Raw genomic sequence first — 25,952 nt, 5'->3', positions numbered from 1 at the left:
AAAATGGGACTTCATACCTTTGTAATGAAATAGCAATCGCGAGATGAATCCAATCCACCACACTCTTGGGTAAAATGTCCATGAGCGTCCATTGAAAAACATCCAACAGCACTTTTTGTCCACAAAAGCGTTATACCCATGAAATATTGATATACTGTCCATTGTTTGTGTCATACTTCCTATGAACGATCTGCTCTCCATCATCGTTCTTCAAGAAATTATGCAATCTGAGCATCGTTTATGTTGTAAAACTGTATATGATCGTATACATTAGACTCTCACAAATGAGGCCGTGTCCAAAGTATAATTTTTCAAAATAGTGCGGCAGTTTTAATTATAATATCCAAGCTAGAGTTGTCAAAAGTACTGAAATTTTAGAAATGTGATGCTTTGAGCGCTGTTGAGCGGATTCGTAAACACCTCTGACTGGCCATTGTGTTCATCTGCTCATCAGGTATGTCTGTGATTGGCTACAATAAAAACAACCTTATAAAATCTTGTATCAGCAAAGCACTTGCATGCGACGAGCTCGTAATCACGACTTCAGAAGTGGGAAGTAGGAAATTTCTGACCTCCTCATGTTCTGTTTGAGGTCTGACAGACCCTTAATAACAAGCAGACAGCATTGAATTATCAGCTTGATACTTCACAACTATTTCCAATATGATCAAACTAATTAAAATTCAACTTCCATGAAAAGATCAAGACTATCAAAACATGAACGAACAGCAATGAATTTTCATGTGCTAAATTTTCTGATTAGTGCAGTTTGTTTTTGATGGTTTCTGACCCCAAACAACAACAGCATTACTATACTGGAAAACAGCCACCTTCCTGAAAACACACACCAGCTTAGTGCTAAAACAGATGGTTAGAGCGCCAGTAATATCTGCTGACTGGAATTTGATTAGTTCAAGGGAACATATTAAAAGTATTTGAGGGGAAAACAACACGTTTTTAACTATTTTTATTTTTATACAGCAGAGTTTTCTGGGTGTTTTCTCTAAAGAGCTCAACCCAGTCTCTGTGATACTCCTGATGCCTAGATTAGGGTCGCTCCTTCAGTGGAAGTCCATAGTATTTTTTTTCACTGATTATATCGTGAAAAAAACAAGAATGATGGTGTTGGTGATTCTTGGTTTAGCAAAGACCAGTAATAAATTGAGAAACTTGTGTTTTGTTTTAGTCATGCTTCTTGGATTTCTCTACTGAGAAAAAGAATCTCACACGTTCCTATTGAGTTTCAGAACAGTCATTTTCTATAAGGTTCAAACTTGTTTCATCTAAGCCTTTTATATTTTCTCTCGCATACATTTTACATCCTTCCTACCTCAATAGAGTGCTGTCTTCAGCAGGATGGGTTTCTGGATGTCTAGGAGATGGATGACTGGTTGTCCCAGGCCTTGATGTAGTGTTTATGGCCCTCTTCCCTGCTGGGAAGTTATAGCCCTGCCTGTCCTACCCTGTCAGGTCCTTCTATGGCCACACACACTGCTTACACACTCCTGCTATGCCTTTGTCTTATTGTGAAGCTAAAGCTTTAAGAGAAGGGGTTAAAAATAATGGATGGGTTAAGCATGAAACATACTGTACATATACATTCTGATAACTTATCTAGCTCTTCTATGGTATATTATTTTTCCCCTTTTATGCTATTTTAATCATTCTTAATTTTGTTTTAGAGTCTCCTACAATAGGTTTACATGCATCCAAAGTGAAAAAACTTTATTTTTTTCAACAATAATATACATTGCACATCACCTCAGAGTCGGAAAACGGTTCATTTGAAGATTCAATTTCTCTAAACCCCTCCTTTCCGAGAGCTACTCTGCTCTGATTGGTCAGATGGCCCAGTCTGTTGTGATTGGTTGACTGCTTTCAGCATGTGTCTGAAACAAAACACCTATTACCATCTGAATTTCAGCGCTTGATACACAGTGATACGAACAGTAATGATGGTCAACAGATTTACCGTATCAATCTCATCCTTTGGAAGTGCATCAAAGTGGATTCGCAGCGCTAAAAATAGCATCTTCTCGACAGGAACAACATGAACCAAACTCTTCCAGTCTCAGCTACAACTACAATGTTTGAGGGCGGGGCAAAGTAGACGCTGTTCACTGGCAGCCAATGAGGACCATAGGCTAGCATTATGCAAATTTGTAACATTGTTACGTAGGTCTGTAACAGCAAGTGAGACTGGAATTACTAACAACTCGTTTTCACAGTAAAACAAAGTCGTTTTGCCTCTAATATAAAGTGTGACCAAAGAATCTAACATTTTTAGAGTGCAAACTCTGGACTGAGACTGTTGGGTAAGATTTGACAGAATCTGGGTTTATAATCATTCATAATCAGGAACCCAACGATGCTGGGATGGGAATGCTTGAATCACTTGAATGGCGACCAATGACTGGTGAGCTGGAACTGAACAACCCTTAAAAGGAGTGATTAAAAAAGAGGGTAAACTCTTGTCAGTTCACTATGATACAGTTTATTCCTGATGTTCAGTGTTTATTACAGGCTTTCAGCACTCAAGGCCTGATGCTTTGGCTGTAGAGGGACTATTTCATTTGCGGAAGAAAAAAAAAAACTCAAGTATTTATTAGTATGTATTCTACAAAATTCATTAAATGTTTAAAAAGCAATTTTATTTAACTGTGTAAGCTGTGCACTGTAAAAATGCAGGGTTAAAAAACAACCCAAGTTGGGTTGAAAATGGACAAACCCAGCGATTGGGTTGTTTTAACCCTGTGGTTGGGTTAAATGTTTGACTCAACCTGCTGGGTAGTTTTATTTAACTCAACAATTGTTTAAAAATTACTATATGGCTAGCTTAAAATGAACCCAAAACATTTATTAATAAGTTTAATGAATAACAACCAATAAATATTTAATAAATGTTCACCTTTTGATTATTATTGTTGCCTCTAGTAATTATGTGTCTGATTATTAATTTCCAACCTATTTTGGGTTCATTTTAAGCAAGCCATACAGTAATTTTTAAACAATAGTTGGGTTAAATAAAACTACCCAGCACGTTGGTCAAACATTTAACCCAACCACTGGGTTTGTCCATTTTCAACCCATCTTAGGTTGTTTTTAACCCAGCATTTTTTAGAGAGTATAACTGTTGAGTTGCCATTCTTTTCTGTACTTTTTTTCCACTCACGTACATGCAATTTGCTTTTAAGTTTGCTTGTATTTTTGTGTTCTTGCTTATCAATAAATTTTTACCTTTTGAATTTTACCACTTCCTGAGTTGTTACTGTAGGTATTCTGTTTAGTTTTAACCCAGCAGTACAGTCATTTTTAAACAATTGTTGAGTTAAAAAAAAAACAGCCAACATGTTGGGTCAAACTTTTAACCCCTCAAAGGAATAGTTCACTTTCAAATAAAATTTTCCTGATAATTTACTCGCCCCCATGTCATCCAACATGTCCATGTCCTTCTTTCTTCAGTCGAAAAGAAATTAAGGTTTTTAATGAAAACATTCCAGGATTATTCTCCTTATAGTGGACTTCAATGGCCTCCAAATGGTTCAAGGTCAAAATTACAGTTTCAGTGCAGCTTCAAAGGGCTTTAAGCGATTCCAGACGAGGAATAAGGGTCTTATCTAGAGAAACAATCAGTCATTTTCTTAAAAAAAAATTAAAATGTATATGCTTTATAGGCACAAATGATCGCATCACAAGTGCTTCCACCAGAACACGATTTCGTATTCTTCAAAAAGCTTACGCTGAATGTCCTACGCCTTCCCTATTCAACTTACGGAAAAAACAGAACTGGCGCCGCGTTCGTTCTGTAAGTTGAATAGGGAAGGTGTAGGACATTCAGGTCAATTTTGACCTTCAACCGTCTGGAGACCATTGAAGTCCACTATAAGGAGAATAATCCTGGATTGTTTTCATCCAAAACCTTAATTTCTTTTCGACTGAAGAAAGAAGGACATGGACATCTTGGATGACATGGGGGTGAGTAAATTATCAGGAATTTTTTATTTGAAAGTGGACTAATCCTTTAAGTCCCTTTTTGACCCAGCGCTGGGTTGCCAAAATGACCCAAAATTGGGGTGTTTTTAACTCAGCATTTTTTAGAGTGTAACGCAACAGGAAGTGTATAAACAGGTCTGTGATTACAACATTCGTTTACTGCGATTACAACATACACACGTAGAGTTTCTGGCCTTATAGAGTTACAGTGACTGGAGCAAAAGGTGGGATTCTTATCGTGGTGACAGCAGTTTGATTGACAGTGCGGTGCTCTCATGGGGGTACGCTCGTAGACAGCCCGTCAATGTCAGCGCCTGACAGGTCCTCCTTCCTAGCTCATTTAGGTCTTTGTTGATGTGACTACAGCACCGCTCTGAGTGATCACTTTGAGAACGGTTTCAAACCTCTCCATTATAAGCAGCTATCTCTATACCGACACCACCCTTCATACACTGACCTTCACCCTAATGGCATTAAGAATGTCCTTGTCTGTCTGTCTTTCTTTCTGCATCTGATGAAGTGGAAGAGATGCTCGCGTCTGATTGGGCTCATTGTGTCCGTATGGAAATGACAGTCTCTGCGGAGGCAGAAATAGAGCAAAAAAGAAAGAGATAGCACGGGTAAGGTAGATCTTTTTTTCACTTGCACATTATAAATCCTTTCCTGTGGCTGCAGACGCCATCCAGAGTGCTGGAAAGAGATAAGACCGGGTGCTGCCGGAGAAACACAGCTCTTTTGTCCTCTCCCTTTGTCCTCTCCCACTGAAGCTCCGGCATTCAGCGGCTCTGTTGAGTCACCCTCACAGACTGCAGTAAATGAAAGTTATTTTAAGCACAGCCGCTCAGAGAGGGACTTTATCTAATGAGAAGGTGGCCACAGGCATTGCAACCAGGAATGGAGTCATCCACTTTTAGGAGCGAGGCGCAGTGCGGAAGCAGATGTGTCGCCAACGTGTTTCTTCATTGCATTCGCTGTTCTGAACCACAGAGATTACAAGAAGATGCGGGGATGAAATGTGTGTATGAAGAAGTTGTCATTTCTCAACAGGGTTGATGCTGACAAAGAGAGGATGTGAGACAGGACAGGAAGTGAGAGAAAGAAAGTGGAAGAGATAATGAACTGCATTTTGTAATGCGGCATATCGCAACAGATTTTTGATATAAGATATTGCTGGCCTATGACCAGCTCCACCGCTGACTAAATGAAAAGATGATACTAAATGTAGCACATTTTAGATTTTTAACAACTAGCGAAGAAGATACTTTGAAATGTTTGGGAATCAAACAACATTAGAGCTTACTGAGTTTCATTCATCACTAGCTGTTTCCCGCCACGTATTTTATTTGGGATATCACATAAAAAAAAAAAAAGCTGGATGAAAAAATGCGCATAAAAAAATGTTGAGGCGGTTTAAATTTTTATCCGACAAGAAGACATGCGCATAAACTACGATGGAAACAAATTTACTAAATATAAATCCCTTGATGCGCGATAAAAAACCTCATGTGACTTTGCTTCAGCAGTGGATGTGATTGGATAACTGGACTAACCAGCGGACCAATCGCATCGCAGCATCTAAGATGTTGGTTTGGTAGTTCTGAAACCAAAGTTCTGAGCCAAAGTCTGTCATCAGTAGGGTTGTCAAAAGTACAGACTTCGGTACCAAGTTGGTACTGAAATTTTAAAAAAGTGACGTTACCAGTATTTCCCCCTAGAATTTTGAGCGCTGTTGAGCGGATTCTTAAACACCTCTAATTGGCCACTTCCATTTTTATTACTGATATTTTGCACCAATTTTCCAGGAAGTGATGGCTTTGTTCTCTTGAACACATGGGATGGAAATGTTTCTTTATTCTCAAATGTTTTATGTGATATTCCAATTTGGCGCATAACTTTGGAAGGAAACATGTCTCTAAATATCCTCTTTTATGTTCCACAGAAAAAAGTCAACATGAGGATGACTAAATGATGACAGAATTTCACCCCTTTATCATTGGTTGAAAATAAGGAGGCAAGGTTAAGTGAACATAGTGAACACAGTGACCATGAACTTCTTGTTGGCGACAGCAGGCTCATTCAGCAAAACAACAGCCACTATACCCTACACTCTTCGGTTCACAGTTAATAGATTAAAATGTTGAGTTTGTATCTTTTACCAGTGTGTGACTCCCACAAATGCAGAGTAAGGTCAGTGCTCTTTCATGTGCTGCCCTCAGTTCAGTTCGCTTACTCAACATCAGATCGCAACCAGGGAAAATAATGCTAACCATTAAAATATCTGTTCAGGCATTGATTTAGGCTACTGTTGAAAGTAATGCAGTGTTTCTAAAATATTGCCAATAGGCAACAAAAAGTGATTTAGTGTCATTAATAGCAAACAACAATACAGATTAATACTTTTAATTTAGATTATAATAGGGCTGGGTATTGGCAAATATCACGATTCAATTAGTTTTCGATTCACAAGCTTGTGATTCGATTCACTTTGATTCAATATAAATTCATTTGGATATAAATCAGGTACAGTACATCGAAAAATTGTCTCAAAGAAAACAATAATTATACAGGGGACCTTGTTTGTCAGTACATTAGCATACTATAATATTAAAGGTTAAACATTTAAAATACACATAAGGAAGTTTTTTATAATAAAGTTATAATACTATATGTTTCTACTCTAATTCTTTCTCTTAAATGGTGGCTGTCATAATTTGTTTTCATGACAGAATTATTAAAACATACAAATACTGAGGAACAGGTTAGGTAAAAATATAATGAATATGTAATATAGTGCATATATTTAACAAAACGCTCCATAATGTTCATTTTTCGAGCTAACTAACAAGTTTATGGCCATTGAATGGCTTTTCTGAGGTAAATGTGATATTACGTGACATTGTTCAGAAGCTGTTTTGTTGACATCTTTCCGCTGTTGAAACACTGATTGAGCAATTACATGAGACATGATTAATTTCAGTAAGTTGTTTTGTGGAATGCTAATTTTACCAGGGGAACCCCGCTAAAAATGCGGATTTTCCTCCCAGGAATGCGATTTTTACCGGGGGACCCCCCCGACACACGATTGGGCTAGTTTTGAGTAGCAATTGGGCGGGTTTTGTTGTGAAAACCTGGCAACCCTGATACGAGTGCACTGTCTTTCTATATATAAAGTCTTTGGTGCTACAAAGTGTTGTTCATTCATCAACTGAAAACAGCCTAGACTTAAAGATCGATTCTTCAAAATGAGAATCGATTAAAATTGAGAAACTGACATTTAAACAGAGCCCTAGCCATTTCCTGATGACTTCAAGTCTCTGTCTCTGTCAATTCTTACTCAAATCTTTGACTTTTGCTTTGGTATCTTTGGCAAATCTGAACTCTGGGGTCTTTTGATCGAGAGAAAAATCTGAGAAGCAGGAAACCTGTGCAAAAGTCTACATTTCCTCTCCATTTAATCATATAGCTATCTAGGAGAAACAGTTGAGATCCCATTCATGCAGAGATCTCGTTTGTGAATTTTCTTTCTTTCACCTCTTCACTGGTGAGATGTTGTGAACGAGTTTTCATTTGCGTGTGCACATCTGTGCATGGACGTGCCCTCGCAGGTGCGCGTGTTGATAGTTAAACCCTGACTTTGGGTTTGTGTGTTCAGGCAGTTGGCAGTGCTGGGACTGAAGATAGCAAGCAGAGGGGGTTGATGCACAGTATCAAGTCGTGAACATCTGTTCCTCATAGAGACCGCAAAGCTGGTGCAGAGGAAATAGGAAGAATAACAGTTCTCTGCTTTTCTGTCTACTCTTTCTCTTACTTGTTTTGTCTTTATCTTTCCCTCCCTTCTCCACACATCTACACATATATAGACTTGTGAAGACTCCTTACTAGAAAGTATTGTAGTGGTACAGTGATGTATCGGATGGTAGGGTACTTGCTTATATACCATGAATAATTATCATATTAATACCCCATGGTATTTAAACAAAGGACACGTCTAAGAATATCATGATCTTTCCATTATGCAAACAAATAGCATGGTATTTATTTTTGCAAGTGATCATGAGGTGAACCAATAAAACAATCCCACAGAGACTCTTAGAAAGAGGTTCTGAGGTTCTATTTAGAACTCTAGGGTAGGAATCTTAAAGAACGTTTAATGCAAAAAAGGTTCTATATAGGGAGAAATGTCTTAAATGTTTAACAGGTGATTTTAATTTTTTTAGTGATAAAGTATGTTTAATTCATAAAATGTAAACAAAATAATAAATGAATTAAAAACAAAGTTAATTAATTGAAAACGATGTCATGATGGGAACCCCTAAAAGGTTCTATAGCCTACTGTATATAAAGCACCTGACAGAGTGTATTCAATTAAAGTTTCAAGAGGTCCGGTCTCTATATTTCCTTCCCAGCGGAGGTTTTTGGAATAGTTATATTTCCTTATGGGCAGCAGTAGTGCTTTGTTAAAGAACAGTCAAAATAGTCATCAAAGATGAGAGCCAAAGCAGTGGCGTCTAGGAACATTTCATCAGTTGAGCCAAATTGGATATGAATATTAAAAGGTAAGATCAGATGTTTTATTAGGGTATTATTATTTTTATATTTAGATACCTATGTAGGGGTGAGTTCAGGTTGATTGGGACACATTTTGCCATTGAGATGACTGGGGAAAAGTGTCCCAATCAACCTGAACTTACCCAAGAAAGATACTGTATGTGGGTTCAGGGTTTTCCTCTTAAAGATTGGACCATTTTTATATATTGCTTAAAATAAGTATCTACTAAAAGCAAACAAAAAGCATACATAATAATCAAAATGATCTCATGAATGGTCAGAGTCATATACTGTATGCATGACAGATAAAAATAACTATATTTGCGGCAATCTTGTTTTCTCATGTTGCTTCATAACATTGAAGTTAAACCACTGGAGTCACGTGGAGTACAAACCCGATTCCAAAAAAGTTGGGACACTGTACAAATTGTGAATAAAAAAGGAATGCAATAATTTACAAATCTAAACTTATATTTTATTCACAATAGAATATAGATAACATATCAAATGTTGAAAGTGAGACATTTTGAAATGTCATGCCAAATATTGGCTCATTTTGGATTTCATGAGAGCTACACATTCCAAAAAAGTTGGGACAGGTAGCAATAAGAGGCCGGAAAAGTTAAATGTACATATAAGGAACAGCTGGAGGACCAATTTGATGATGATTGGGTATAAAAAGAGCCTCTCAGAGTGGCAGTGTCTCTCAGAAGTCAAGATGGGCAGAGGATCACCAATTCCCCCAATGCTGCGGCGAAAAATAGTGGAGCAATATCAGAAAGGAGTTTCTCAGAGAAAAATTGCAAAGAGTTTGAAGTTATCATCATCTACAGTGCATAATATCATCCAAAGATTCAGAGAATCTGGAACAATCTCTGTGCGTAAGGGTCAAGGCCGGAAAACCATACTGGATGCCCGTGATCTTCGGGCCCTTAGACGGCACTGCATCACATACAGGAATGCTACTGTAATGGAAATCACAACATGGGCTCAGGAATACTTCCAGAAAACATTGTCGGTGAACACAATCCACCGTGCCATTCGCCGTTACCGGCTAAAACTCTATAGGTCAAAAAAGAAGCCATATCTAAACATGATCCAGAAGCGCAGGCATTTTCTCTGGGCCAAGGCTCATTTAAAATGGACTGTGGCAAAGTGGAAAACTGTTCTGTGGTCAGACGAATCAAAATTTGAAGTTCTTTTTGGAAAACTGGGACGCCATGTCATCCGGACTAAAGAGGACAAGGACAACCCAAGTTGTTATCAGCGCTCAGTTCAGAAGCCTGCATCTCTGATGGTATGGGGTTGCACACAGTGGTAAACATGGCCTTGTCCCAACTTTTTTGAGATGTGTTGATGCCAAATCAACTTATTTTTCTCTTAAAATGATACATTTTCTCAGTTTAAACATTTGATATGTCATCTATGTTGTATTCTAAATAAAATACTGAAATTTGAAACTTCCACATCATTGTATTCCTTTTTTATTCACAATTTGTACAGTGTCCCAACTTTTTTGGAATCGGGCTTGTACTTTAATGATGTCTTTACTACCTTTTTGGGGCTTGAAAGTGGTAGTTGCATAGACTGTCAATGGAGGGACAGAAAGCTCTCAGATTTCATTAAAAAACATCTTCATTTGTGTTCCCAAGATGAATGAAAGTCTTACGGGTTTAGAACGAATTTTCATTTTTGGGTGAACTAACCCTTTAACATCAGTTTGATGTTAGTGGGTTGCTAATGTAATAAAAAGCATAAAAAATACATAAACATTGGGTAAAATATCCTGTTTTTAATTCAGCTGAATTGTTTTTATCAATACTTTTAAGTACTGAATGTAATTCAATCAGCATTTTGCTGAACATCTCCACCATCTTGGATGAAGCTGTTCACCAAGCACAGCTCAATGCCTATTTTGACCAAACAAGGTCTTATAAGGCATAAACATAAATATGCTTCCTACCTTATGGATTAGCCTTGAAACGAATCACAAGATATCTACTTCTGCATTCAAAGTCAGAGGTGGGAATACTCAAGGAAAAATTTCCCACTTCTGACCTCAAAGTGACCTCCAGACACATCTAAATTTGGAATTCTCCAACTGAAGACTATGAAACTGAAGTTGGAGTTGATAAACGCCGTTTTTGTCAACTCCATTGGTCATTTAGTGTAGTAGCACCCAAAATCTTCAATCTTCAAAAATCTCCAATCTTTAAGAGATGTCTACAGGGTTGCCAGGTCTGCATAACAAAACTAGCCCAATGACCAATCAAAAATGGCCAAAATGTGCCATTCCCATACCTAAAACACATATTTAACAGTCACTGTTATGCAAAAACACAGTTCAAAAGCTCCCTTCCTAGCCCTCCATCACAAACCTTTACATCAAGCACAGTTTAACATATTGCATTAATAATATTTGACTGAAATGCTTGTAATGAATGTCAAACCTTTAACCCATGGGGGAAAAAACAACCCGTCTTGTCAAATGCAACATATGACGCATTACAATGCTGTCTTGTAGGCAATGAAACAGAGTTTCTCTGTTGTAGCCATCCCGAATGCATCCATTTTCTACAGATCGTCATGTTTTGACCTGTCGTGAGCCACGTGCATCTAAAACAACACCTCCATGAGCATTCGAACAGCACTGCATTCCTGAATATCAGTGGAGTTGAACACATTATCGATTTAGTCTTTGTTATGGCTGGAAAAGCATTCAGGACAGAACAATTCCTCCGTCCTCATTTCCACCAGCCCTTAACACACATACAGCACTGTCAGCTATGCTAAGATGCTAAAGCACTGGCCAACGTATCATCCAAGCATACATATTCAAATAGCTGTGGATTAGTGCAGCTAAGCTCTCTGCTGCCAGTGATAGGAAAGAACCAGACTTTGTTTTGATAATTTTTCCCTCTCTTTAAGAATTTCAGGGTTTCAATTCGGCTCCCCCATCATGTGTGGTGGGTGGCTGTTTTTCATTGCAGACTGGTGTGTATGTGATGATAAGGCACAGGGAGAGAAGCCAGCGCTCTGACATCTCTCCACCGCCGCGGTTATCGTTTGCCGCAGCTGTTGCCCAAGTCGCACCACATCTGCCGCCTCACAAGAAGCTCCACCGCTATCGCGCGACATGAAAAGCCCCTTCATTACCCAGCTGTTGACTACACCTCCCATCAGCCCCTTCTCATACGTGCACGCACACCTAGATAGGTAGACAAAGCACCGCTGTTTACAAGCTCCAGGTCTTTTCTTTGTAGCCGAGCGGCGGGCTGGCCTTAGGGACGTTTAGCCCGCTGCCTCAGCCATTTTATCACTGAATTACAGGGGATGTTTATGACTAAGCCTAATTATACTGGGCTTATCAGAGAAACGTGCGCAGAGCTCATTATTGCCAAGAGCCGAGCGCTGCCGCAGGTAATGTGCAATGCTGTATATTACCTTTCAATGCAAGCTAAAACCATTTTTGCCCCAAGGCCATTAAAAGTGCCACTTTGGCTTAAAATTCGTGTATTGGTCTCAAGTGGCTTTAGAGATCTCAGATATTGTGAACTCTGTTCGGAGGCATGTTACATGATTTGCTGTGCATCTACATGCTATAGCTTATCAAGAAAAATAAGTCAAAAAGGGTACAAGGCAAAAACCAAGAGATACACTTGAGATACAAGTTACTGTCTGCCCTGCTGAAAAGACCACAGCTGGTCACCAGAATATGTTTTGCATCCCACCAGCACTAGAGTAGTTAGCAAGAATCAACCAGCATCACATGAAAGGACGACCACTCTCATCAACTGTAGCTGCGTTTCCATTACCCTTCAAATTGCGCAAATTGATAGGTCACCTGGCGTACGTAAAAGTCACATGATCAACCTCCCAGAAACACAAGTATAAGGGGCTTTCCTTGCCATTAATGCTTGGATAGCACGCCTATGCGCTCCTTCGATTAAAAATAATGGCGAGTACGGTGGCTGTGATATACAGATACCTTTCAACATCTGTCGCCATAATTTTTGGAATGACGACCACTCTCATCAACTGTAGCTGCGTTTCCATTACCCTTCAAATTGTGCAAATTGATAGTGTACATTGAAAATACGCTGTCAACTTCTTAAAAACTCCCATATATCGCAAAAAAAGTTTTTACGCTCACATGAGGTGGTTTTTCAGGCAATTCATAAAAGGATTATTTCGCAAGACTGCAATGGAAACAGTTTTTTTGCATTTACAGGTCACCTGGCCTACATCATATGATCATTCTATATATATAACCTTCCAGTTACACTTTGTATGTGGCCACTCCCAAGTATAAGGGGCTTTCCTTGCCTTTAATGCTTGGATAACACGCCTATGTCTCCTTCGTTTAAAAATAATGGCAAGTACGGTGGCTGTGATATACGTAGACCTTTCAACATCCGTTGCCATGATTTTTGGAATGACGACCACTCTCATCAACTGTAGCTGTGTTTCCATTACCCTTCAAATTGCGCAAATTGATATTGCGAATTCAAAATACGCCTTCAACTTCACAGGAACTTCCATATATCGCAAAAAAGTTTTTACTCTCACATGAAGTGGTTTTTCAGGCAATTTGAAAAAGGAATATTTTGCATAACTGCAACGGAAACAGTTTTTTTCGCATTTACAGGTCACCTGCCGTACGTAAAAGTCACATGATCATATATAACCTCCCAGAAACACCTCATACGTGGCCGCTCCCAAGTATAATGGTCTTTCCTTGCCATTAAAGCTTGGATAACACACCTACGTCTTCGTCTTCGATTAAAAATAATGGAGAGTACGGTGGCTGCGATATACATAAATCTACCACCATCCATCACCATGATTTTTGGAATGACTTTTTAATGCGAGAGACAAAAAAATTGCGTCAGTTCGCAATATTTTTTCAGAAAATATCGCAAAAGTTTTGCACAAATCTGTAATGGAAACCAGGCTTGTGTTTTGCACACACTGCCTTTAGAATGTGTTTTTTCACTCACCTGTGGAAAGTCTGTTGGACATGCGAGCAGGTAGGGCCAATCGATGAAGGGCTCGTTTATCCAAGGCGATGCTACGGCTGGTCAGCATGACCGTCGGCACTCTGGGTGCAGTGAGAGCGGTGGAAGATGCTCTCCTGGTCCCACACCTATTAAGTCTCTTTGCATGGATCTCTCCAGCCATCTCATCCCAATGCATAGGCTCCTCAAATCAACTCTGCAAGAGTTCCAGAGGCCCGCAGGATACTCTGCTAGTTTCGCTTTCTGGGAAGAGCAAAGTAGTCTGTCGTGTTGTCCAGTTCAGTAACTCGCGCAAACGTCTTCAGGCATGGACTATCGCACAACCCAATGAGAAGAACAGACGCAAGACTCAAGCCCTCATGGAAAGTTTTCCTCCTTTTAAATGCTGACCGCAAACCTTTCTTCTTTCCTCTCTCTAGCTTAGGTAGCAATGTCGGTGTCGTTCTTCAATATTTATGGGCTTCTGGGCAAACAGTGATATTCTCTGTCACAGCAGGGAACGTGTAGTGAGCGCAGCCTCTCTCTCTCTCTCTCTTTATCTCTTTCACTCTCTTTGTAACAGCTCAAAAGGAAAGGGTGGTATGGGTGGCAGAGAGGTCAGCCTGCCTGTGGGCTGAAACTGTACTCCAATCGAGCAATGTGTCTACAGATGCCTGACTAACTAGAACTGAGTTAGATCTAACAAAGTCTCCCTTTGAGGACAACTAAGAACTCCTACAATTATAGTAATATTTTTCTGTGATAATGTATAAATTAAATAGCTTTTTAATAAAAAAAAAAAAAGAGGTTTATGTATGTCCTCAGCTAGACAAATGTCTGTGTGTCCTGTCCCCATGTGAGCAGGTGGTTCCCCAGGCGAAAGTAAACAGTGCGGAGCGGCTGATAGCTCACATCCAGGCTTCCTCTGGCAGGAACCAGCTGTGTCTGTGGGCAGATCATTCTTCCCGTTCCTACCGGACAGTGGTGCCCATACTTCCTCTCGAACACCTCCTGGTCTGCGCATAAGTTCAGACGCTTTGAAAGCAGACCAGTCTGCTGATAGACGCCTGCTTTCAAACACTCCCACTTTTAAAACGTGTGCTTTCAAACGCTCCTCTGCGTTGATCATTGTAGCCAATCACAGACATATCTGTTGAGCGTGTGAACACAAAGGCCAATCAGAGGTGTTTACGAATCCGCTCAACAGCGCTCAAAGCATCACATTTTTAAAATTTGGTATCGCAATCTGTACTTTTGACAATACTACCAAGCTGATGTCAAAGAACTAGCGGCGACTAAAGCCGACTGTGATTGAATATCAATCACGTTGATTACTTTTTTCATTCCAGGCGAATCATGTTGTTATGAAAATATTTGCGTATCCTCAGGTAAAATTAGAACAGTCTTCTGTCTGTGACATCTTGACTTTTTTTGCTTAACTTCTTTTTTGCTTTAACTTTTATTTCATAACTTCAAGGCCCTGTTTACACCTGGTATTAAGATGTGTTTTGGTCGATCGGATCACAAGTGGACGAGGGAGACACATTCCCATTTACACCTGGTGTTTGAATCCGTCTCTTTTGTCCATTTTCAACCACTTCTGTCCTGATTTCTTCGAGGGGAGGGTCTATGGGCGGGTAAATGTATGTTTTTTTTTTCAGAACTTTCAATCTAATGGATGAAAGAAGCTTGTGCAATTTACATATGAACGCGACCGGAGACGACGGAAAAAAATACGGAGAGCATCAGCTTTCGTTTCTGCTCTTATAGCCGTAAGATCAGCCAAACGCTCTGAGTGTGTGTTAGAAATCAGGAATGGTGAGAGAACATTGTGCTTGGTACGTTTTTCATCTTCAAACCAAATTTGTGTCTTCAGCCGACAAAGTTTAAATCCCGTCTGACTAGCACGCTTCCCATAATGTTTATGTGTTAGGTCAGTAGGTGGAAAGTAGGTAAGATATTTTGCGTTGTTCGAACACATTCCACCACATGAGCATTTACACTATGAAAGCAATCCATTCGAATGCGTTTTCACCTGCCCCTGGAAAAGATCGAGAGTGGACAAGCTCAAAACTTTTTAGACCCCATTTACACCTGTATTTAGCGTCATCCACTTGTGATCCGATCGACCAAAACTCATCTTAATACCAGTTGTAAACAGGGCCCAGCATGCTGACTTGACCAAACTGTCACTGACGGGGGCCAGATTAGAGCTGAGATGTGGAACGCACCACAGAAACTAGGCGGGCAGCCCAACGTTGGCTGACGACCATCGGCTTGGTGTGTCACGGCCTTAAGATGTTTAGGTTTGCTGCTAATTTATTCTGAGTAGTTGCTACATGGTTGCTTAAAATGGTTGTTTAAAATGTCCGACATATAGAGCAGTTGCACTTCGGGCGTCCCGAGTTCGAGTCCCGGCTCGTGGACCTTTCCCGATCCCGTCCTCCTCTCTCTCTCTCCAACTTTGCTTCCTGTCAACTTACTGTCCTGTCATAATAAAGGCAAAAACAACAAAAATAAATCTTAAAAAAAAAAATACAAAATCATCTGATAGCTTAGAAAAGTAGTTGCATGCCTCTCCTAAATAACCCACAGGATTTAAGGTGTCATTCCTGTCTGTTAAACAGTGAAGTTTAGTACATAGTTTTGCAGGTTTGTTTCAGATCTCTAATCTTAAGCATGAGCAATAGTAACAGAGCTTGCCTTAGCAAAACTTTTTTTAAGAAAGATAATGGAGAAAGAGAGAATTAGAGCCTCAGGGCTAGAGAGTAGCAGTCCTGCAGCCCACTGCAGTAATGCTGGTACTGAGAAATTAGCCTGTGTACAGCTGTGACCCACACACACACACACACATACACACACACACACTTATTCTGAGGACAGAAGTGAAAGGGGATGTGCACACAGATGCACCGGCTGTCACTGCCAAACTCACACAGATGGTGGCCAGCAGAGTGGATATGAGAGTGTGTGTGCGGGAGTTTGGCCATGTGTTACAGGTGGAAGTTTTGTAACAGAGGCGTAACTATATCATATTTTTTGTCCCCCATAACCACAAAATATTTTAGGGACTTTCCTCGTGTGTACACAGTGGAAAATGTAATGCTCAGAGGTTGCTCTTTCTATATCAACTTTGATGTTTCTGCTAAATTGTGCCTTGGAGAAATAAAAATACACTCAACTGAGACAGTTGTGCTGTGTGTCAGTTGTCTCATTTGTTTGCATTTTTAATTTGTATTTTAAAACACTGCTAATGGTATGGTATTCCTTGGTTCGAAATGTATGAATTTATGTTACATGGAGTGCATCAGTCTGCAGACAATCATAGTGGATCTGAATGGTACAGGAATCCAGAAATAACATAAGACACATAATCAAAGTTACAGCTTAACTTGCTAATGGAAAACACACAGTAGATTCAAAATTAGACACAATCTGACTAAGAAATGAAGATACAGATGGCTATATATACACATGGGAAAATGAGGAACTAAACTAGAAACAGGTGATATACATATTAGGTTGACATGAACAGGTAATGTAAAATACAGGCACAAAAAACAAAATACAATCTAAGAGTCTGGGGTATTATCAAAATAATAGTCCTTGGCATCAAATAAAGCCCTGATAATATTTGACAATATAGAGATAGCTGAGTTTTGATTGTAGATAAATCTGGAGAAGTGATTTAATCTTACTGGCATCTAGAGGAAACAACTGAGATATTAATCTGAGATCTCATCTGTGATTTTTCTTTTTTATGGGTATAAAGGCTAATACATAGTGCTCATTGTACAATGACACGCACTTGAACCATTATGGCTTATATATAAGAGTCGTTTATAATGATCACAATAACACAGTTTATTGCTCTGCTGGAACCTGAATGGACCAGATGTGTGTTTGCACCTGTGCTGCCGTACGTTTGTTTCTCTCATCTTGCACTCTTTTATCATGCTAACATGCAGATGACTGCATGTAACAGTCTTCTGTATGTAAAACCTATGTAAAGGCCCACTGAATTGCCTTGAAATGTGCTGCATTATTCAATGTGCTTACGTAATATCCACCGAAACAGTAAGAGAGGGCGGGACATATCGAACATCTCCTCCCCTTTTTTAAAATAGCATTTGTTTATATCACAGCTCGGAAGGAGCTGTTGAACTTGGTAAAGCCTCAGTTTCCTCCTAATCTCCTCCATATTGCTTTAAAATACAGCATTCTGTGCAGAATTCAAATGGGTCCGATACGATTTCTGGTCTGAGCTGACTCCTGCATATGATCCGCTCTGTGCTATCGTGTCTCCGGACCGGAGCTGCGGCGGTTCGTGTGACACTAATGTGAAACCAGACTTCATTCGCCTCAATGGAAAGCATGTTTACACTGTCTGAATCACTGTCTATCCCCTATATAGTGTACTATAGTGTGTGAACAAGTGACCGATTTCAGCCGCAGCTTCAGTGTCTTTTTATAATGTAGGAGGGCGGGATGCTTTAGATTCTAGAGAGCATTTGATTGGACAGAAAATCTGATAAGAAGCTGAAGTGCAGGGTGATGTCATCAAAATCATTGATCCATATTGGTGGAAGTGAGAGACTAAGTTTTGAATGCTTATTTCTTCTAATGCTTATATCTTGAAGCAGCTTATAGATAAAGATAACCTTAAAGGGGACATCAGATGCCCATTTTTACAAGATGTAATATAAGTCTCAGGTGTCCCCAGAGTGTGTGTGTGAAGTTTCAGCTTAAAATACTGTTTTTGTGTGTGTCCCTTTAAATGCAATTGAGCTGCTGCTCCCGGCCCCCTTTCAAGAAGAGGGCGGAGCTTCAAGCGCTCATAGCAGCAACAAAACAGGACAATCTCACGCACTTAAAATGTCAGAAACTGTACAGTTCGAACCGGAGTTGGACAATGATGCCTACATATCCAGAGTGTATATGCTGCATGGAGATAGAACAGGTATAGTTTAGTTTAATTACGGTTATAACGTATGTTGTCATCTTCCTTTTATCTATTATTAGTACAAGCCTGTTGTAGCAGACCCCGTCCAAACGATGGCCAAAACTTTACTGATGAGTTTTATGAAGTTTATTGTACGTCACACAGAAGATGAAGCGTCCGTTTTCACTCCAGAAAATCACCGTAAGAGCTGAATAAAACACAGTACAAGAAGTGCATATTAAAGTCTTATCCATAAACTCTCTCCCTCCCCTGCATTATCATCAACATACACAGCGAATTAGATAAAAACACTCGTTACAACTAACCGTAAACAAATCTATACAGACCTTATGCCTTTTCCAGCAAGGGTTAGGATATCCAGCAATAAATTTCTTAGTGGAATTTTCAGTGGAACGCATGCGTACATTAGCCTGCATATACAGTAAATATGTCCAGGTGTGTTTATAAGTGTGAGTGTATCTCTCAGTCCTCCGATGTTGTCAGGTATTAAATGTGTTTTTGGAGAAAGGGAGATAATGATTTCTCTATAATCTCTGAGGCCCTGTCTTCCTCTGCACTGGTGTGATGGCGGATGTGGCGTGACCCAGACCTGCTTTGCTCCCGGTGATAAGGTCAGGATAGAGAGGAACGTTATGCAAGCAGCTAGCCTGCCCTTATCTCAGCCAGCGGCTGCTGCTTCCAGCCCTCTGCAGCACCAGACTAGACCAGCCGTGTCAGAGAGATCCGCCTATCAGCGGCATACAGGCTCTCCTCAGCAAATAGATACAGCAAGAGCACAGGGGAGAGCTTAATTAGGATTTTAACCAAGCAGCTGAGCTCAATGACAAAATAACACAGTTTTCCATAAGCACACATGTTGAGCTAGCGGGAAGTGAGCATATTTTAAAAGAAGAAGGCTCTGATAGAAAGTCAAGGTAAATCCAGCTTCTGATGGTACAGTAGCTGGTTTTACATGGTCATTCACTGGTCCTGTCTGGAGTTAGTAGACCAGCAACAGATCAGTTACCATGTTACAACAAAACATTTTGACTAAGGTTTATGGTTTTCCAGCAGCCTAATCATTCTGTTAGAGGACTGATGGGTCTGGACTCTCTGGAACTGGATCAGCTGTCTTAAGTTGTCTCAGCCTCTGACGCTATGGTTCACAGATTGCCTAATGCACATTGCACACAAAAATGGCAGCTTTCTCAAAACAGCAAGCTCCAACCTGATTGGCTGGCTTCACCTAATGTCTGTCAACACAGGTTTTAAAGTCTACAAGCCTATTCACACCAAAAATGATAACTACAACGATAACTATAACATAAACAAACTATGAACAAATGTATTTTCATTAACAAAGATTAGTAAATACAGTAACAAATGTATTGTTCATGGTTAGTTCATGTTAGTTAATACATTAACTAATGTTTAACTAATGAACCTTATTGTAAAGTGTTACCAAACTTTAACTCGATTTTTCTCACAATTGACTTTGCTGACTCTATTGACTTCAAACAGGTGTAGCTCATTCATTTTTGTCTCATTCCAACACATCATACATCATTTTGAAGGTTTTTTAATAGAGAATGTGAAAATATCAATGACTATTTTTTGAAAATTTGCTCATTGCGACTCATTTTGCCAGCAAGGGTCACGTATATTCTGCGTTGCTCTCAGGGTTGTATCTGATTTCATATTTACCCACCCCTAAATATCATGTAAAAAGCAAGCTGTAGTTTGTCACTTTACATGGCGGTCATGACTAAATGGGTTGGTCTTGGTGAGAATAAGCTGCAATGTGGACCAGACTTGATGCCAAAAATGAGCCGCTCTTCATCCAAGGTGTGCCGTACAATTACAGAAACGGATAGAGAAAGATAGACAGCAGGTCAAGGTAGTTGCCATGTTGCCCTGATAAAAGGGTTCCTCTTTCCTCTGAGTGCATCTGTTTAGGTATATAGCCATTCTTATGGCTAAGAAATGGAGTGTCCATTAAAGAATACCAACACTCTTGGCCTTGGCAGGCTCTCAACTGGAAAGTAGCTTTTATGAATGACTCCTTAACAACCACTGAAAAAAAGCAGCTGAAATTGTTCTTTCTCTCTGGTATTTTTGTGTGCACCTGCTTGGCACAGACAAGCCCAGGGAAGCTCGGGATCTTAACCGAACTCTAGAAGTTAAACCGTCCCCATCTGTCAGCACCTCACACAGATGCACAGCCTCTCCATCTCTGTCGCTCTGCCTCTTTCTCTCGTGCTTTTTCACCACCGGCTTGGCGCAAATTCAAGTCTGTCGAAGCACACCTGCTAAATTGAGTGCGTCGTCTGATATACACAAACTCCCAAACAGCCATTCACAGAACACACACTTTCACTCAGTGTTGATAATGTTCTTGGATGATGTCCATACGCTATTCTGCGAGCGCGTAGCAAAACATCTATCATCTCATCTGCCGATATTCAAGCAGATGTCGAGATGTGTGCATTCCCTCAGCCAAAATGCAGTTAACAGGTGTCATTCATATTTCCATATAGCGGCGGGAGATTTTCGTTACAAATTCTGCTGGTGTCCCCCTCCTAAGAGCGATTCCATTTAAACCAGGTGCAGGTGAGTAAAATTCCTTTAGCGGCACAAAATGACCATGACAAATTGTGAGAGTTGGAAAATTTGGAACAGGTGCATAATGTGGTTCCTTTCTGTTCTTCCATACACTCACCCCCTTCTTTCTGGGAGCGTGCACAGCCGCTGCGTTGCTCTAGATAGACGCCACCCTGGGTAGAGGACAGATGGAAACGATGTGTCCCCGCTGAGAGGTTTCTCGCAGCTGTGTGCCATCCATAGTGCCATGGAATGATGACAGCCCACCAAGAGAGAAAAAAGGGACTTACTTTAGTAGGAGCGGTTTTTACAAACGGATTAACCCTTATAATGTTATACGATGAGCTCAAAGTTTGGACACACTTGACTGTATTTATTTTTCTCATGATCTTAAAGGGGTCCTTGATTATGATTTCACTTTTTTAACATTAGTTAGTGTGTAATGTTGCTGTTTGAGTATAAACAACATCTGCAAAGTTATGACGCTCAAAGTTTAATGCAAAGGGAGATATTTTCTTCTACAGAAATCACTTTTTAAGGACTACAACAAACGGCTGGTAGGGACTACAACGAGCTTCTTCCTGGGTTGGTGACATCATAAACCCCAAAATTTACATAAACTCCACCCCCGAGAACACTCAACAAAGGGGGTGAGGCCATGTTGGGCTGCTTTAGAGAAGAGGAAGAGTTGTTGTAGTAGAGTGTTGTTGACATGCCGTCATTTTACGCCGGACTGCTTCACAAACGAGGGTCAATTCAATGCTGGATTTGCACAAAAGATCAACATGACGGCACATGCTAGTGGATGAGTTGAATCAACTCCACAGCAACTACATAAATTTATCCACTAACCATTCAGAAACGTCCAGTTTCATTCTAAATGTTGCAACTTCTTCCTGAGTCTCTCCATCAGTGTCGACTCCAGTTTGAACAATGTAAGGCTGGACACTGTTACTGACAATCCTCCTTTTGGCTGCGTGAGATTCTCCAGTTTTGTTGTTGTTGAGCAACCAAAGCGTGAGCTGTTAAAGCTCCGCCCTCTTCTGGAAAGGGGGCAGGGAGCAGCAGCTCATTTGCATTTAAAGGGACACACAAAAATGGCGTGTTTTTGCTCACACCCAAATAAGGGCAAATTTGACATGCTATAATAAATGATCTGTGGGGTATTTTGAGCTGAAACTTCACAGACACATTCTGGGAACACCAGACTTATTTAACATCTTGTGAAAGGGGCATTATAGGTCCCCTTTAAAAACCTTTTTTACTTAAAATTGTGGTTGAAGGTGAAGGTATTTACCAGACGAAGCTAGCTTTTCTGAAAAGTTCCCGAGACTCCCGTAACGAACGCCAAACAAACTTCATTTTGGCCTGATTTTTTTTTTCTCTCAAAATGATGTTGCACCAGTTCATTTTTCGATTTTGCTTTAAGTATATCAGAGCCTTAAAGCGAACTTTCTGGAACTACCATTGGTCTGTAGCGATGATGTAATAAGTGGGTGTGGCTCTGAGGCTCTGCCTTTCTTGACATGTAAATCTCCTCTGGTTAATTTCTTCTGATCAGTCCATCGAGGTCATACGTCTACGATTAAAAACATGAACACACTAGAGAGCTGCTTTATAGTAGAAACTGAAGTTGTAATTCTAAATAATAGAGACTCTAACACTGTTTTTCAAGTTTAATACTGTAAAGTTGCTTGATTTTAAAGCAATCTATTGTATAAAGTGCTGTATAAATAAACATGACATGACTGGGGAGCTGAATGGCAGAGCTGCTGCAAACAGCAAAAAAACTATCCACATCACTATGATCAGATGCTTTCTGAACTGCTGTTTTCTCACCGCTGTCATTTTTGTTGTGTTTATTTTATTATTGAAAGGAAAACAGGCAGCACATATTTACATATTCATCTAACCGTCACTCTCAGCAGTGTGGACGGCATCGGGATGTTCGCTAACATTAAATGGAATAAGTTCACAGTGCTCATAAATACTGGTTGTTAAACTTAAATGATTTGAGTTCACAAAAAGAGAATATTTGTTCATTTTAAATTAAAGGTGCAGTAAGCGATTTCTGAGAAACCTGTTGAAAGTGGATTGGACCAAGCACCAAAACACACCTGTAGCCAATCAGCAGTAAGGAGCGTGTCCACTAATGATGGGGGAGGTGCCTGTGCTGCATAGCATGTTTGCGAATTTGGGGGCGGAGCTATCTCAAGGGGTGTGATCCTTTTGGGTAGGTGCGTGTTTGTTCTGGTGATTTCAAATTTCAACAGCATTCTCAGAAATTGCTTACTGCGCCTTTAAACTATAAATCCACTCAAATACTTTGTATAGACGAAACGTAGCTAAATGGCATAAAATAATTAAAATCAGAACCTTTTAACTGTTAACTGATGGCTAGGTAGCTAGCAATACCACAAACACACATGCATGTGTTAATGTAATTAACAGAGACTAATAGTCGTTGCTTTTTAAATAAAGCAACATATAGTTTTAATGTTCTTTCAACCTAGGAATGTCGTTTCAAGACCAACAACAACAACAACAAAACCCACTGACTGTCCACTACTAGCATTACATTAATAGTAAGATGTCTGTGAAATATGTACTTCCACAAAGGACTTTATGTAGATTATATATATTAAATAGTTTAATTACTTATATTGAAATAGCTTTATAAAACAATAGTCGCCTTCAAAGCCGTTGTAAAATAGCTGTTATATGTATGCATATCTGTGACTGAATTCTACAATACTGTATATTAATGCACCAACATTAGTTTCTTGAATGTGTAATAATTGCTAGATGTTTAAATATTCACATATGCACTGATGCCGATGATTGGTCTTATGATTAATTAATTGTCAGTTCTTTTGAGCTCAGCAGAATGATGTGCATGGAGTGGGTGCATCTATTTTTTTATTGTTGCCTCATTAAAAGGTTTTCAGGTCAGGGAGTCTCTCCTGGTTCGATCTCGTTTGCCTAAACTGGTTCCTTCCGGCCCATGGGTGAAATAAAATCAATTATATTCCTCATTTAGCTTGACTTTGCATCCACTCTCATAACTACAATCAATACTGAAATAGAAAATGAAGGCATTTTATGAAAATTGATTTGTGAGTGGGCTTTTGCATTTTGTTGTAGAAACACAAGTAGGTGTTTGCATAGGATAGAATAAAATAGATATGTTCAACACAGATTATTAACATGGCAATGAGGCCATCTTCTAACAAGGCCCTGAGAGAGAGTACAGGAGCAGAAACTAACCTTTATGTCATTACAAAAATGTATTTATGATCGAATTAATGAATTATTCTTGTCAGGTTGCGAAAAAGTCTGCATGGGTTCTCTAAATGACTAGGAATGGATAAAGCACAGCGGCACCAGCTTTAAAGGCACCATGCATGGATGTGTAAATGTTTTTAAATGATACCTAAAATACTTCAACATTCTTAAAACCAGACAAAGTTAAGATAAGCAAAGATTAGGGCTGGGCGATATGGCAAAAAAATAAAAACTGTTTAACTATGCTAAATATTTCTTAGCCAAAAAGCAATAGCGATAAATAACACCAGTAATAGTCTATTATTAACAGCAAATGCTTTGTAAAAACAGAAAACAACAGCAGCTTTCAGCGTTCCATTGCACTATTTGTCCAGTTGTTTTTATGTTTGGCGGACATGTTTAGGTGTTGCACTTGTGTCTCGCGTCTTTTGCAGCATCTCTATTCTCTATTCTAAAAACACGCCGGTCAAGTAAAAAAAAAAGCTCAACTTGCTTTTAATAACTTTGCCTTTTTTTCTCATTCCACTGCCTGCGTCTCATTTTTATAACGCAATAACGCATTTCTGAATGAACAGCTGCTTAAAAATAGCGATGTGTTCTACGTTACCCAGCCCTAGCAAAAATGACAGAAGATATGAAAATTCAGTACTTTAGTGTCCAAGCATATTTATATTTAGGTGCTATTTAACCCTGTTTCAGTCAAAAATTTGTTACTTCATTGAAAAGGTAAAGATTTTGGCACTTGCTGTGTGAACAAACAAACAAAAAATGATTCGAAATTTGCAGTCAAAAATGAGCGTATTGGAAATGAATGGGAGACGAATTTCATCTAGTGGAAATGTTTGGTACTGCGCCTAAACAAAATCTTACTGAAAGCTCATTTTTTGAGATATCAACCTTTACGAGTTTATGTGGGAAATTTCATTTTCAGGTGCTCAAAAAAATGGTTGACAGGTAATAAATGGATCATAACTATTCCATAAATATAATTTAGTACCATAAAATCTCCTAAAAAACATTATCAAAATAAAATATACTACATTATTTTTTGGCATTGCTTTAAATATAGTCAACAAATCCTCTGTAAGTGCTGCAGATGTTTTGATGGTCTGCTGGTGTCAGTTTTGGACATCATTTCTATGTGAAAAAATAGTGTGTGTTTTATTTATTATTATTGGTATATTTGTTTGGTTTTATTTTGTACTGTCAAATATTTTCTTCTTTAAAGGGGTCACATGATGCTTTTTAATGTATTCCTTCTCTTTTCGTGAGTGATATATCTGCTCTAGATTTGCCTAAAACACTTTGTTCGAAGTCCAGATATTGCTTACGCAAATGCCTACGTCACAATATCAAATATTAGCATAATGCCGCCCAAAGGCATTCGCAAAGAGGCTTCAGTGAATTGTACTGTTCAGAATCTGACTCCAGTTCGAACTGATGCGGTAAAACCAACAAAATTATTATCTGTCTGTGTTTACAGTTGCTTTAGAAATCTTGGAATTTATAGTAAGCAACATTCCATTTCTGACACATGCTTGAGGTTTTTGGCCAATCACAACTCACAGAGTCAGCTATCCAATCAG

At 39.4% G+C, this 25,952-nt stretch overlaps 1 protein-coding gene and 1 long non-coding RNA gene across 10 annotated transcripts in view; one reads left to right on the top strand and one right to left on the bottom strand.

Annotated features, from left to right (window-relative positions):
- Nucleotides 1-14,408, bottom strand: part of cbfa2t3 (CBFA2/RUNX1 partner transcriptional co-repressor 3) — a 56,484-nt gene extending 42,076 nt beyond the window's left edge. For 4 of the 9 annotated variants that reach the window (XM_051901107.1, XM_051901109.1, XM_051901112.1 and 1 more), the window contains exon 1: nucleotides 13,542-14,408. In XM_051901107.1, the coding sequence (XP_051757067.1) occupies nucleotides 13,542-13,737 (196 nt within the window). In that variant the 5' untranslated portion in view covers nucleotides 13,738-14,408. Of the gene's footprint in view, nucleotides 1-1,330; nucleotides 1,890-1,972; nucleotides 2,728-13,541 lie in introns of those variants that run through there. The other 5 variants (XM_051901108.1, XM_051901111.1, XM_051901117.1 and 2 more) reach the window with 4 other exon arrangements.
- Nucleotides 14,147-16,725, top strand: LOC127516474 (uncharacterized). Its single transcript, XR_007930993.1, has 2 exons — nucleotides 14,147-14,284; nucleotides 14,403-16,725. It is a non-coding gene; the product is annotated as an uncharacterized LOC127516474 (long non-coding RNA).
- The last annotated feature ends 9,227 nt before the right edge of the window (nucleotides 16,726-25,952 follow it).

The sequence above is a fragment of the Ctenopharyngodon idella genome, chromosome 7 (assembly GCF_019924925.1).
Source record: "Ctenopharyngodon idella isolate HZGC_01 chromosome 7, HZGC01, whole genome shotgun sequence".
NCBI classification, from domain to species: domain Eukaryota; kingdom Metazoa; phylum Chordata; class Actinopteri; order Cypriniformes; family Xenocyprididae; genus Ctenopharyngodon; species Ctenopharyngodon idella.
This window is presented reverse-complemented; position numbering and strand designations above follow the sequence as displayed.